We start from the raw sequence: 16,189 nt of genomic DNA, 5'->3' as shown, positions 1-16,189 counted from the left end.
ACTCCAAATTTCCTGTTCGTAGTGGCACTCCTCTTGATTCTCCAAGTGGCACCTTTCCAGATTCTCAAGCTTTGACCTCAAGTCGACAAACACCTGAGCCCAGATGCTGTCTTGAAATTCTGCAAGTTGCATCTTATGGAAATTAAGATGGCTGCCACTATTTCTAATGGCGGGAAACGGCACCCATAGCACAGGCCCTCGCCTCTCCCAGCCTCCCCCTCACTAATCTCAGTAATGATGGTCATTTAGAAATCCATGACACCCCAGAACAGCAGATTGGATGATGGTTGCTGTGGTTATGTGGTTGCTGGTAATGGCGATCACACGGCCCCAGAGATGCATCCCTCAGGGCATTCTGCTTCTCCCTGCTCCACCGGCCGGAAGTGAGGTCAAAGATCCCCTAACAGCCTAACCAGAAGTCCCAGAACTAGATGCTCTGTGTGGAGTTCTGTTGTTTAGGTCTGCAGCCCTCCAGCACAGAGTGTCTGCACTACAGCAAATGTTTTATTCTTGGCTACCGCACCTGGCTGTGCTGGAGGCGAGGATGAAACGTCTTTCTCGGCATGCAGCCCCATACTTCTCTGGTATGTGGCTGCATGCGGCTGCATGTCATCAAAAATGGCTACGCGTGTCAGTGCTGACACGCGTGTCATAGGTTCGCCATCACAGTTCTAAACCATAAGTTTTAAGTCAGACTAAATAGCTAAAAAAATTTGGTTTCTCAAATTACATATGGAGAAGTTTTAGATCTGGGTTATTTTTCTTTTTCACAAAGTTTTCAATGATGTGAAAAGTTGATTCAGTAAAGGCAAAATTATTAAAAACTTAATTTAAAGTATAAAAAAACAGACAAGTTCTAGATGCTGATTTTTCAATTTACAAATAAGGCACAGAAAGTTAAAGGGAAAAAAAAAGGTATTACAAAGTTCCAAATATCAAAGGGTCATGATGCCTTTCATTTTATTTTTTTTTAAAGTTTTAAAAATACACGTATTTTTAACTCAGATTCTGTAGCACTTATACTCCTCCTCATACTATTAGTCCTAGTAAGACAAGTAGGTGTTCTGATTAAAACCCTGGATTGAAGAAAATATTATATACAAATAACCACCTTTCAAAAATAATAGTGTGGAGTTCACATGTCATTAAACACTAGATAATTCTATTTTATAATAATGACTCAGTAAATGCTTTAGGGTTCTTGTATTACCTGCAGAATGGGTGCTATAAACATCATCTTATGTCACATAGGACAATTTCATAAGTCCAATTAATAGAAAGTCCCTGATATTAGCAGTGCTAATTAATTAGCTCTAACATTATTATTTTCATCTTTTCTAACCTACTCAAAATAGTTAAACAGCCAAAGTAACATATCTCACAAGATACTCTTGATGTAATTAGGGAAAAGATGGTAATAACTCTATTTTATGACTAAAATTTGAAGCCTGGAAATAAAATTTGACTGTGGAAGAAATGAGCCAACAGTGGAATTAATACTTGACCTTCAGTATTCTGGTTAAAGAAAGCTCAAACAAATATGAAAGCCTTCAAACAAATATGAAAGACTTCCCCAAAATGAGGACTTCTCTGAGCAGTCTAAGGATGCCTTTATTTGGTGGGGATTCATGTGACACACCTGAATCCGGGACCGTATAAACCAGGGGTCCCCAAACTTTTTACACAGGGGGCCAGTTCACTGTCCCTCAGGCCATTGGAGGGACAGACTATAAAAAAAAACTATGAACAAATCCCTATGCGCACTGCACATATCTTATTTTAAATTAAAAAAACAAAATGAGAACAAATACAATATTTAAAATAAAGAACAAGTAAATTTAAATCAACAAACTGACCAAGGCATATATGAGAAAGTTCAATGGGAACTATGGGCCTGCTTTTGGCTAATGAGATGGTCGATGTCCGGTTCCATATTTCTCACTGCTAGCCGTAACAAGTGATATGACACGCTTCCGGAGCTGTGACATGTGTGTCCCGCATCACGGGAAATAGTACTGTACCTGAGCAACGCAGCGCTTTGCGGCGCATACAGTACTCCAGGAGCACAGGATGCAGATGCATCTTCTGCTCCTCTCACTGACCACCAATGAAAGAGATGCCCCTTCCCGAAGGGCAGCGGGGGCTGGATAAATGGCCTCAGGGGGCCGTAGTTTGGGGACCCCTGGTACAAACACTCCATTTCTTCCCATTCTTAGAACTATCTATCTTGTTAATGAAGTCTCTGCTCACATCATCAGGGTCCTTCCACAATCACCCTCCTACAACCCTGTTTTCTTTTTTGTGTTTTTTTTTTCTGAAGCTGGAAATGGGGAGAGACAGTCAGACTCCCGCATGTGCCCGACGGGGATCCACCCGACACGCCCACCAGGGGGCGATGCTCTGCCCCTCCGGGCCTAGCTCTGCTGCAACCAGAGCCACTCTAGCGCCTGGGGCAGAGGCCAAGGAGCCATCCCCAGCACCCGGGCCATCTTTTGCTCCAATGGAGCCTTGGCTGCGGGAGGGGAAGAGAGAGACAGAGAGGAAGGAGAGGGGGAGGGGTGGAGAAGCAAATGGGCGCTTCTCCTATGTGCCCTGGCCGGGAATCAAACCCGGGTCCCCTGCATGCCAAGCCAACGCTCTACCGCTGAGCCAAACGGCCAGGGCCCTACAACCCTGTTTTCACAGACTCTTATCACACTACCCAATCTCCACAGCAGTTACAACTACTTGAAATGACATCAATTCTTTACACGTTTATTGTGGGCACTTGCATGAAGTACAGACATGTTCTCCCATAAAACATTGCACTGGGCCCTGGGCGGTTGGCTCAGTGGTAGAGTGTCTGCCTGGCATGCAGAAGTCCCAGGTTCGATTCCCGGCCAGGGCACACAGGAGAAGCGCCCATCTGCTTCTCCACTCCTCCCCCTCTCCGTCCTCTGTCTCTCTCTTCCCCTCCCGCAGCTGAGGCTCCATTGGAGCAAAGATGGCCGGGTCGCTGGGGATGGCTCCTTGGCCTCTGCCCCAGGCGCTAGAGTGGCTCTGGTCACGGCAGAGCGACGCTCCGGAGGGGCAGAGCATCGCCCCCTGGTGGGCAGAGCGTCGCCCCCTGGTGGGCGTGCTGTGTAGATCCCGGTCGGGCGCATGCAGGAGTCTGTCTATCCCCGTTTCTAGCTTCGGAAAAATACAAAAAAAACCCACAAAAAACATTGCACTGAACCTCGAGTAGACGCCCAAAATGTATTTGTTGAATAAATGAATGAACTCCCAGAGACTGCCCAAATTCTGAAAAACCATTCAACAGGGCCATGATAATATCCATGAAACCCAAATCCATCACAGACCAGGCTAACAGATATCCTGGAAGTTTTTATAAAAATCAATTCCCCAGAAATTAAAAAATCAGTGGATAAAAACAGCAACAAGACTGGAATGAACCTAAACACATTAGCAACATATTTATACTATACCACTTCATTTCCCTTCCCTATATTGATACGGTTTAATTTAAATCTCCCTGGACTGAATCACAAATCATGAGACTTTCTGGAATATAAGTTCCTGCTTCTGTTCATTTAGGCTTTAAAGAACAATGCATAGAAAAACAAATGTGGTTCTTCTAAAACGGTGTTTCCCAACGTGGGGCCCACGCCCCACAAGGGGGCAATTCGATAGTTAAGGGGGGCAATTTGAAAATGGACTCGACACAACTTTAACTCTTTTGCCCCGGGCCATTTATTTATTTATTTATTTATTTATTTTTTGTATTTTTCTGAAGCTGGAAACGGGGAGAGACAGTCAGACAGACTCCCGCATGTGCCTGACCGGGATCCACCCGGCACGCCCACCAGGGGCGACGCTCTGCCCACCAGGGGGCAATGCTCTGCCCCTCTGGGGCGTCGCTGTGCCGCGACCAGAGCCACTCTAGCACCTGGGGCAGAGGCCAAGGAGCCATCCCCAGCGCCCGGGCCATCTTTGCTCCAATGGAGCCTCGGCTGCGGGAGGGGAAGAGAGAGACAGAAAGGAAGGAGGGGGTGGGGGGTGGAGAAGCAGATGGGCGCTTCTCCTATGTGCCCTGGCCGGGAATCGAACCCGGGTCCCCCTCACGCCAGGCCGACGCTCTACCGCTGAGCCAACCAGCCAGGGCCATGCCCCGGGCCATTTAAATGCAACGCTAGATATCAGTGCCAAATTTAACAAAAAATGCAATTCTTAAATAATTGCGGTAAATAATTATTAAGTATAATTTCGTTTGATGAGATCAAAATATCAACTGGGTGATTGGCGTCGTCAAGTAAACTTCGTCCTGGGTTCACTGCGGAGCATGCCGTCAGCCACGGGGAACCCCAGACGTTTTAAAAACTCACTAAACAACGCAGTTATTCTCACCTAATTGGCCCATCGCAACTTCTGTAGTGTTTCACATCATTCAGTTGGTGTTAATTTGAAATAAGTGTCAGTCAAAACTGTTGTAAAAGCTTGTTGATTTAATAAATATACATATATAGTATAGATATAATTGGTAAGTATTTGATTTTATTTTTATCAATATTAAACTCTATTAAGTACTTCTTGCATTGGGGCTAGAAAACAATAATATTTTATAAATATTATTGGGGCTATAATAGTGCATGCACGACAATTTTAATTTTAGAAGCATAACTTTCCAGAAAATTTTGTCAAGTGGAAAAAATATAGATACCTTTTGATTTGCAGTGGTAGTGTAGTAAATGTGTTATATACATTTAAATAAATATGAATTTTTAGTATACGTTTACTATGTCACATTGAATATATTTTAACACATATTTTAATATTAGTTTTTAATTGATCTTATTTTTATTTCTTATAGCCCATAGTAAAATGAGTGGTGCAAGCAAGAAAAAAACTAGTCAATATTTGGAGGAATATTTAAAATTTGGGTTCATACTCGCTGTTCACGATGAGCGGATTCCTTTTTGTCTTTTATGCCAGCAATGCTTGACCAACGAATCAATGAAACGAGGTCGTCTTGAGGCGCATTTGAAGGCGAAACATAGTGCTCATATTAATTCAGATTTGAGTTACTTTAAAACTTAAGAAAAATTTTGAAAAAAGAACAACATTAAAGTCTCTATTTACTGCTCATACTTCAACTAATAATCGTGTTCTTGAGGCTAGTTATCAAATTTCTTTATTCATCGCTAAAACTGGAGAAAATCACACTATAGGAGAGAATTTAATAAAACCGTCAATATCAGCATTTCTTAAAACGGTTCTTGAAAAAGATGACAAAGATGTAAAAGCTATGCCACTCAGTAACAATTCTGTTAGCAGAAGAATAGACGAAATGAGTGAGGATATTGATAATAGACGAAATGAGTGAGGATATTGATAAACAACTTATTGAAAAGCTGAAAACAAGAAAATTCTCCTTGCAAATGGATGAATCAACTTTGAGAGACAGTGAGGCAGTATTGATAACTTACGTAAGATATATTGATAAAGGACATTTTGCTGAAGAAATGTTGTTCTGTAAAAGATTAGAAAGCACCACTACCTCCAAAGATATATATAATAAGCTAAAAAACTACTTAGATGTCAATGATATACCAATGAAAAATATAACATCTTGTGCAGATGGTGCTCCCAATATGATGGGCAAGAAAAATGGCTGCTTAAAATTGATGAAAGATGCGAATCCAGAAATGATTCTTGTGCATTGTGTTATTCATAGGGAAAACTTGGTAGCTAAAAACATCTCGCCTGTTCTGAATGAAGTATTACATACAGTAATAAAGTGTGTTAATGCTATTAAAGCTAGTGCCAAATGTGAGCGTCTTTTCAAGCTATTTTGTGAAGAACAAAATGAAGACCATGTGAGACTTTTACTTCATACTGAAATAAGATGGCTATCTAAAGGAAACTGTTTGAAAAGATTTATGGAACTGTTTGATACTCTTAGTGATTTTTTAAGCGATAAACCTGAAATGAAGTATCTGTTAACAATAGATGGTAAAGCATTTGTGAGTTATTTAGCCGATATCTTTGAAAAACTAAATATATTAAATAAGCAACTTCAAGGAACAAATAAAACTCTTGTCGATGCAAAAGCAAAGATATTTGGTTTCATTATCAATACTGAGTTATGTCAGAAACATATTAACAACAAAAACTTTAAACAGTTTCATTGGCTCCACAAATGTGAAGTAACTGATACTGCTTTACTTGTTATTGTCAATCATTTGAATATTCTATCGGCTGATTTAAAAGAAAGATTTTCTGATTTAAAACAAATTGATTTCCCAACATGGATGATGCAGCCAATGTTAGTGGATTTGTCTGATATATCAAATATGCAGTATCGAGAAGAACTCGCAGAATTGCAAAATGATGAGTCAGTTAAAGCTTTATTTAATATCAAAGGAGCGATGGCATGGCTTTGTGAGGAAACAGAAATCAAATACCCAAATTCAACCAAATGTGCAAGAAAACTATTGCTACCGTTTCCATCTTCATTTTTAGCCGAATGTGGATTTAGTGCTGTAAATGATTTACTGGTAAAAAAAAGAAATCGGCTGGATATAACACAACGTGGAGACTTGAGACTAAAGCTAACCAAATTGGAACCTAATATAAAATCTCTGTGCAGCAAGCATCAAGCGCAAGGATTACACTAAATTAAAATAATAAATTAATATAGAAAAATCTGTATTAAAATTATTTGGAATTTAAATTTGTTTTTCATTATATGTTTTGAAATTTTACTTACTGTGTTTTGTTAACAATTTCATAGTGATTTCTTCCTAGAACCTATCATTTATGTTTACTAAGTGAACAAATCAATTTTTTAATGTTAAAAATTATATATGTTACATAGGGGGGGGGACATAAAAATTTTAGAAAGGTTAAGGTGGGGCATGGCACAAAAAAGGTTGGGAAACACTGTTCTAAAACCTAAAAGCAGAAAGAGAATCTTACTACAAAACCACTGGCTTGAAGACTGTTACTGTCAAATTGCTTTCATATACATAACTTTAACATATGCCTACCTTTTCTAGTATTTATAGGTCCACCACGCATAGCCAATACCAGCTTCAAGGTAGAACCTTCTGAAATGCTGTGAATAATTAACACAAAAATAAACTACAATCATCAAAATGCATTCACTGTTAAGTGTATACGTGATTATGTGCTGCTTTATTAGGCATAGTGCCTGTCCTAAAATATAAAAATAGATATAACAATGTGCATAAATATAAACTGTTAACTCATTTACTTATACAAATAATAAAAAAGTGAAGAAGTTTTCATAATCCTTAAATATGACATGAAATCTCAGAATGAAAGTACTGGAAGGGACCTCTGTGATTATGTGGTTTAACCTCTTCCTTGTATGTGTAAGGAGAAAGAGGCCCTAAGAAGAAAAGAAGCTTGCTCAAGACCCAAAGTGTTAGAAAAGAGAAAATATGTTTAATAAAACAGGAAAATAGCCCATCTACAAGGTCTCCCAGTGCTCTTCCAGCTATTTCATATTGCCTCTGACCCTTTGGCTCTTTTCTTAAAAGTGAAGATTTATATGAGAGAAGGGGAAAAGAAGGCAAAATGTCAGACAGTACATCTACAATCACTGTGTTCACGGTGTCTTTTGGTAATAGGAGGCGAGCTTAATGGAAAAGGAAAAACTTGGTGAAGAGCAATACTCTCTTACCCAATACTTGTGAAAATGGAAAGGAAAGGAACCTAGCCAGGTGGGAATGGAGTCAATATTCAAAGAAGGAACAAAGAACCAAGATCAGGAGAGAAAGAGACTTAAAAAGGAAGGAAATTAATAGTTTAGAGTGAGTAATGAAACAGTAAAACAACGATTCATAGGATAAGGATCAGGTAACACGGGGTACTGAGCCAACACATCTTAAAGTTCAGGATTTACACTGAAATCTGGGGGGGGGGGGAGGGACTATTTAGAAGAGACATCATGGAAGAATTCAGAAGAAAAACAATGGCATATGAAGTCGTAATACTGAGCGTCTATAAAACAGCTAATATGCAAGTACACTCACTTGTAATCATTCAGGCAATAATCATCTTCAAGTTCCGTATTATTCCAAATTAAGTGCTGCTGACAGGTGGGAATACCTTGGAGAAAGGTTATACATAATGGTTAAAAATTCAATAGTCTTCTAAAGCATATGATATGAAGCTATGTCATTTTTAAAAATGAGGAGGAAGGGAAAGGAGGAAGAAGAGGAAAGGAAATTAAACACATTTCTAAACTGAATGCTGAGTGCTTAGCTAAAATTTATAGAATCATAGGTAAAAGGCATGGCTAAATGTAGATATAGTCCAATTCACTTAATTTAGAAAAGAACAATATGTTTCAGTAACTCTGACCTTGAAATAAAGTACTGTGACATTTCATGCCTAGAGGACAGTTCTAAATGCTGTAAGATAGTCTTCATTCAGTTACATTCAGGGTTAAAAGTGTGAGAGGGAGGAGTGAAATGGGTAAAGGGGATTAAAATGTACAAAGTCCCAGCTATAAAGTAAGTCATGGCGATGTCATGTACAACATAATGTTAATAATATTGTATTGTGTATCAAAGAGTTGCTGAGAGAGATCTTAAAAGTTTTCATCACAAGAAAAAAACATTTGTAACTGTATGCTGATGGACTTGATCTAGACTTATTATGGAGATCACTTTGCAATATATACAAATATTAAATTGTTACATTATACATGTGAAACTAATATAATATATCATCTATATCTAAATTAAAAATGTGAGACATTTAGCCTGACCTGTGGTGGCGCAGTGGATAAAGTGTCGACCTGGAAATGCTGAGGTCGCCGGTTCGAAACCCTGGGCTTGCCTGGTCAAGGCACATATGGGAGTTGATGCTTCTAGCTCCTCCCCCCTTCTCTCTCTCTGTCTCTCCTCTCTTTCTGTCTCTCCCTCTCCTCTCTAAAATGAATAAATAAAAAATAAAAATAAATAAATAAATAAAAGATTAAAAAAAAATGATGGAAATAGCAAAAAATCACCATTAAAAAAAAAAAAAGTGAGACATTTAGTTTGCTGTCCTTAGGGATTTGTATTCTAAAAATCTGTTGCCACAGTGACATACCCACTTGGAATAATGGCTGTTTATATGTGAGATTACTTAGTGGTGAAGATGGCATCTTTCACATCTCTTGTGAATGGAAAAGTCAGTAATTTTGGGAAAGGGCAGCAGAAAATATAATTTCCAATAGAAACATTAAGGTATAAAATTCCCTCCACTTCAGTGTTCGTAGTAATTATAGTTACAGTTGTATATTAAAATGCTTTTCTTGGTAGAGTCTGAACACTAAGCACAGGATAATTAAGTCTTGAAAAGAAAAAAGTATATTATGAACAATTTTCAATGTTGAAAATTATAGTCTAGGCCCTGGCCGATTGGCTCAGTGGTAGAGCATAGGCCCGGTGTGTGTATGTCCCAGGTTCAATTCCTGGTCAGAACACACAGGAGAAGCGCCCATCTGTTTCTCCATCCCTCCCCCTCTCTCTTCTCTGTTTCTCTCTCTCTCTCTTCTCCCCTCCTGCAGCCATGGCTCAATTAGAGCGAGATGGCCCCGGGTGCTGAGGATGGATCCATGGCCTCCGCTTCAGGTGCTAAAAAATGGCTCTGATTGCAACAGAGCAAGGGCCCCAGATGGACAGAGCATCCCCCTAGTGGGCTTGTTGGGTGGATCCCAATTGGGGCACATGTGGGAGTCTGTCTCTGCCTCCTCACCTCTCTCTACAGTGGTCCCTTGTCTACAGCAGAGGTTAGGTTCAAGAACCCCCCGTGATAGGCAAAAATCCGTGAAATAGTGACCATATATTTATTTTATTATTTATATATATTTTAAGGCTTTATTTCAATTTAATATTCCTTTAATATGCTTTAATTAATGATGTTTATATCTTTTATATTGTTTTCAAATTTTTAGGCTAGAAAATGCTTATTTTACCTCAAAAATAATTAAAATATATAAAAGTACCTATATACCACAAAATCCCAAGATATAGCAAAAAATCTGTGATACAAAATGAGATATATACAATTTAGAAACCTGCAATACAGTGAGACCAGGAAAGTGAACTGTGATACGGTGAGGGACAACTGTAAATGAAAATAAATAAAACAAAACTACCCTGTGGCCTGCAAGACTGTTTCTTTACATTTCTGTGATATTAAAGGAATATTAAGGCAGATTCCATGCTCTAGCATAATTCACCTATTTTTTTTTTGAAAATTGCATATTTAAATGCCCAAAGATTTTTTGCACTATACTAGTCAGAGTGAGCATTATTTACACACAAAACATTTAAAGGATTCTGACTGGTGAAAATTTTTTCCAAACATCTCACATATAGCCTTCTCTAATTACTTTTGTTTGTGATATTATAATTTAATTACATAGAATAGTAACAATAAGTGCTATTTGCAAATACACTCACTCATATCACTTATCACAGCTTTGTTTATAAGAGTGAATAACTGGATAGGTGAAAATGTCTCTTAATAAAAGATTGGGTAATCAAACTATGACAGAAATATATATTAAAGTACTGCCCATTAGTTAAAGACAAAAAAGTGTTTTAAAAGGAAATATACTCAAAATGTTAAGAATAGATGCTATAATTCTAGAGGTTGGAAAGTCCAAGATCAAGGTTCTATCAAAGTAGGCTTCATTCTAAGGCCTCTTCTCTTGGCCTGTAGGCATCTGACATTCTCCTGTGCACTCACATGACTTCTTCTTTCTGAGTGTACACAGAGAGAATTGGAACTTTCTGGTGTCTCTTCCCATAAGGGCACTAATCACAATAATGGGTTCTCATCCTCATGACCTCATCTAATCATAACAAAGACTCAAGAATGTTTGCTTTGTCCTTTTTTAGTGTCACACAGACACATTTGTGTTTGAAAACGTGTTCGTATCTGCATTTAGAAAATAAGCCAGAATCAGTTGGCGTTATGGATAAAGATAATGCTAAAATATAGTTTTCCATTTCCCAATATTTCCTCCCCAAACAACACAGAACAAAAAGAAAGGAAATGATACAAAAACAAACTAACTTGCCCTTAGTCCTCATAAACTAGAAGTCAGAGAATGTTGAAACTTCAATATAACTGGGGATATAATGGGACAATCACCCAATCCCAACACAGAAAGTCTCATGCTCCTGTCTCTGCAGGGATCACAGAGAAAAATTTTGAAGAAGACAGAGGGAAGCAAGTGATAGTATATGAGTTCAACATAAAACCATCACAAGGAAGAAGAAGGCCATTCTAAGTCTGAAAAGTCTACAAAAAGGACGCAGGTAGATTAGAGCACTGACTACAAGGAAGGGACTTTAAATCCAAGTGATTTAAAGGAGAGTGGGAGAGGGAGTACAGGCAGTGGGGAGAAGGAAGAGGCAAATACAAAAGAGGAAGAGTTTCCTTTAGTAATCCAGTAGTCAAGGGGAAAAGGAACAAGGGATGAAAACCTCAAGAGTCCTAAAAGACAAAAGAGACCATTAACTGGAGGACTGACAACTCCCCTCATCACTACAAAAAGTAAAACATTTACTAAAATATCAGCACATTAATATACAGATAGAGAGAGCACCATGAAACAGAATCTGTAGAACATCCCACTAGCACAAAAATCAGCAAGATAAAAGTTAACAAATCAATGCAAAGTTTATAGTAAAAACTAGCAAAAAAATTGCACATCTATCAATCAAGATAAATTTTACCCAGAAAAATAACCATGGCCTGACCAGGCGGTAGCGCAGTGGATAAAGCGCCGGACTGGGATGCAGAGGACCCGGGTTCAAGACCCCAAGGTCGCCAGCTTGAGTGCGGGCTCATCTGGTTTGAGGAAAAGCTCACCAGCTTGAACCCAAGGTCGGTGGCTCCAGCAAGGGTTTACTCGGTCTGCTGAAGGCCTGCGGTCAAGGCACATATGAGAAAGCAATCAATGAACAACTAAGGTGTTGCAACACGCAATGAAAAACTAATGATTGATGCTTCTCATCTCTCTCCGTTCCTGTCTGTCTGTCCCTGTCTATCCCTCTTCTCTGACTCACTCTCTGTCTCTGTAAAAAAATAAATAAATAAAAATTAAAAAAAAAAAGAAAAGAAAAATAACCATGAAGAAAACTATAATGCCACAACACAAACTTAAGCATTTCAAAATACTTTTATTTAAAAAAATTTTTTTGTGAGACAGACAGACAGGAAGGAAGAGAGATGAGAAGCCACAACTCGTAGTGGCACTTGAGTTGTTCATTGATTGATTTCTCATATGTGCCTTGACCAGGAGGCTCCAGCTGAGCCAGTGACCCCTTGCTCAAGCCAGCGACCTTGGGATCAAGCCAGCGACCTTAGTATTCAAGCCAGTGACCTTGGGCTCAAGCCAGTGACCATGGGGTCATGTCTATGATCCCAAGCTCAAGCCAGTGACCCTGTGCTCAAGCTGGTGAGCCTGTGCTCAAGCTGGATGAGCTTGCACTCAAGCTGGTGACCTCAGGGTTTGGAACTTGGGTCCTCAGTATCTCAGGTCAATGCTTTATCCACTGCGCTACCACCACCTACCTGGCCAGGCTGAAAAAGTGCTTTGAATCAGAAATTCAGAAATTAAGAACAGAAAATGTTCAGAAAGGAAAAACCAGGGAGAAATGAAAACAAAGAGCTGATCAAACTTAGAAAAAAAATAAGAGACAAAAATTACTTGAAAAATAAACAATAAATTACAAGATAGCAAGAGATAATAGACCCAAATACATATTTAGTAAGAAACAAGGCAGAAAAACAACCAAAAGAATGAAAATTACATAAAGAAAGAATAAAGAAGAGTCAGAGATAAAGTAATGGAAATGGAAGATAGGCCAAGACTTGAATAGACATTTCTCTAAAAAAAAAAAGACATAGCCTGACCTGTGGTGGCGCAGTGGATAAAAGCGTCGACCTGGAAATGCTGAGGTCGCTGGTTCAAAACCCTGGGCTTGCCTGGTCAAGGCACATAGGGGAGTTGATGCTTCCAGCTCCTCCCCCCTTCTCTCTCTTTGTCTGTCTCTCCCTCTCTGTCTCTCTCTCTCCTCTCTAAAAATGAATAAATAAAATTTAAAAAGACACAAAGATAGCAATAAACATATGCAAAGATAGTCAGCATCACTAATCATCAGGGAAATGCAAATCAAAAGCACAATGTGTAGGAAAATGGCAAGAGATTAGAATGCTGCCCTGAGACAAGTCTTTGGTGTGGACTTTGGAACACCAAGTCCTGCGGGGGCAGAACACTGTACAGGCAAGCACTGATAAGATTGTTTATAGGAAACAGCTGGTCCTTATGGCCTTTTCCTGCAAACCTGAAGGCTATTAGTTAATCATCCTTCCCTGCACCTGAATCCATTCTAGGCTAATTTGACCCAGTCTCTGCTAATTTGCTTAATGAGAAAAGAGACCAATAAACATGATGAGGCTGCAGAGACCTGGGCTATCAGTCCTAGAGGCTGGGAGTCCCCTGTACCTATCTTTTCTCTATGTTGTGTCTTGTGTGTTCTTTTTTCTTAAGTCCTGCAGCACCTTCCTTTCATGCACACCCATTGCTGAGCTGGTCGCAGCAACAATGAACTATCACATCTATCAGGATGACCACTAGCAAAAAAACATCAAAATCACAAATGTTGGCAAGGATATGAAGAAATTAGAACCCTTGTGCCTTGTTGGTGGAAATATAAAATTACACAGCCATAATCAAAAATAGTACGAAGGCTCAAAACATTAAAATTAGAATTACAATACAATCAAGCAATTCTACTTCTTTGTATATATCAAAAGAAATCAGGATCTAAAAGAGATATTTGAATATCTTGTTCATTGCAGTATTCTCTAATATTCAAGAGACAGAAGCAGCCTAAATGTTTATTGATATAAATGGATTTTGACTGTATATTGTAGGTTAAGGGCTGACCACAAATATAATACCCTAGTAAATTTATTTCATATATAGATATGGGTTACTGATTTGATTTTATTATTATTTTTAAATGTTCTAGAATTATTATTTTATTTATTCATTTTAGAGAGGAGAGAGAGAGAGAGAGAGAGAGAGAGAGAGAAGAGGAGCAGGAAGCATCAACTCCCATATGTGCCTTGACCAGGCAAGCTCAGGGTTTCGAACCAGCGACCTCAGCGTTTCCAAGTCAACGCTTTATCCACTGTGCCACCACAGGTCAGGCAGGTTATTGATTTTAAACTAATTTATATATATAGTAACCTTGAGCACATAAGTAGATACACTGAAAATAACATTAACCAAGTTTCTAACTGTGAAAAAAAGAGGTTACAAATGAAGAAAGAGAAAGGCTATAGTGAACACTGAGGTGATAAACTGGAATTGGAGGTATCAGTATGAAAGCATGGTTTTAAAAATGTATAAAATTTGGATAGATACAGAAGTATGTGTCTATGTGTGTAGTAAATAAGCCTATTTCCTGTGTCTGTGCATTAGAAGCAACGACACCCCAATAGCAATGAGCATTTACCACTTGTATCTTGGATTTTATTCAATAAATACCTTTCCAATAAAAGTAACTTAGAATTCTAATGAAAGTAACCTTAGAGGAATGGCTGATGCCAGAACTGAGGTAGTGAAAATGTGAAATGAACATGGAATATCTTTTGCTACCATGCAGAACAAGGATATGTCCAAAAAATAATGGGGACAGTTCAAAAGGATATATGAACCAATTGGAAGTTATTCCTTATCATCAAATTTGGGATGATTTCAGCAATGAAATAACAACAGTAATATATTATAACCCATAGAATAAAATAAATATCCATGAGTTCATGCTGATATAAATAATAAGATAAATAAATAATAAGGGCTAGTAGACAGCATTTTCCTTTTTCTTTTAATTATAGAGACAGAGAGAGAGTCCGAGAGAGGGATAGATAGGGACAGACAGACAGGAACAGAGAGAGATGAGAAGCATCAATCATTAGTTTTTCGTTGCGACACCTTAGTTGTTCATTGATTGCTTTCTCATATGTGCCTTAACCGTGGGCCTACAGCAGACCGAGTAACCCCTTGCTCAAGCCAACGACCTTGGGTTCAAGCTGGTGAGCTTTGCTCAAACCAGATGAACCCGCGCTCAAGCTGGTAACCTCGGGGCCTCAAACCTGGGTCCTCCACATCCCAGTCCAATGCTCTCTCCACTGCACCACTGCCTGGTCAGGCTAGACAGCATTTTCTTACATGCAGAATGCCAATCAGTGCAGAAGCAAACAGAGAAATAGAAAAATCATCATTGCCTGACCAGGCGTAGGTACAGTAGATAGAGTGTCAGGCTGGAACACTGAGGAGTCAGATTCAAAACCCTAAGGTTGCCAGCTTGAGCAAGGGCTCATCTGACTTGAGCGTGGGGTTGCCAGCTTGAGAATAGGATCATAGACATGACTGCAAGGTCACTGGCTTGAGCAAGGGGTCACTGGCTCAGCTAGAGCCCCCTAGTCAAGGGACATATGAGAAAGTAATCAATGAACAACCAAGGTGCTGCAACTCTGAGTTGATGCTTCTCATCTCTCTCCCTTCCTGTCTGTCCTTCTCTCTCTTGCTCACTAAAAAGATAAAATAAAATAAATAAAAAGATTACATTATGGGATAAGTACACATATTACATACAAACTTTAAAACAAAGACGTTGAAAGTACTTTTAAAAATACCGAAGGAATGTCACATCAGAATAAAATAAAAAGAAATAATTGTTGGAAAAGAGCTATGAGAATCACAGAAGATCTATTTAATACCTGGAAACAAACACAAACAGGCAGCTAAAATGAGACAAGAAAGAAATAGGCCCAAATGACAGAACAGAGAAATCTCCAGAAAAAGAGCTAACAGAAAGGGAGATGTACAATTGATCAGATATAGAATTCAAAGTAATGGGTATATCGATGTCCAAGGAACAAAGTGAGAGCATCAAAAAAGAGAAACCGTAAAAAAGAACATAGTAACCAGTTTTTTACAGGAAAAACCAGTAAAAAATGAAGAATACAATGTCTGACATAAAAAATACATAAAGAAATAAACAGTAGGTTAGATAAAACAGAGGATTGAATCAGCAATCTGGAAGACAAGGTAGAAAAAAATACCCAAAGCAGCAGCAAAAAGCAAAAAGAACTAAAAAGA

At 38.8% G+C, this 16,189-nt stretch overlaps 1 protein-coding gene across 5 annotated transcripts in view; it reads right to left on the bottom strand.

Annotated features, from left to right (window-relative positions):
* ZFAND4 (zinc finger AN1-type containing 4) overlaps positions 1–16,189 on the bottom strand; it is a 107,354-nt gene that overhangs the window by 54,189 nt on the left and 36,976 nt on the right. For 3 of the 5 annotated variants that reach the window (XM_066243817.1, XM_066243818.1, XM_066243819.1), the window contains exons 3-4: positions 8,040–8,115; positions 7,029–7,096 (exon numbers count right to left, since the gene is read on the bottom strand). In XM_066243817.1, the coding sequence (XP_066099914.1) occupies positions 7,029–7,096; positions 8,040–8,115 (144 nt within the window). The remainder of the gene's footprint in view (positions 1–7,028; positions 7,097–8,039; positions 8,116–16,189) is intronic. The other 2 variants (XM_066243820.1, XM_066243822.1) reach the window with 1 other exon arrangement.

Source organism: Saccopteryx bilineata, chromosome 9, assembly GCF_036850765.1.
Source record: "Saccopteryx bilineata isolate mSacBil1 chromosome 9, mSacBil1_pri_phased_curated, whole genome shotgun sequence".
NCBI lineage: Eukaryota > Metazoa > Chordata > Mammalia > Chiroptera > Emballonuridae > Saccopteryx > Saccopteryx bilineata.
This window is presented reverse-complemented; position numbering and strand designations above follow the sequence as displayed.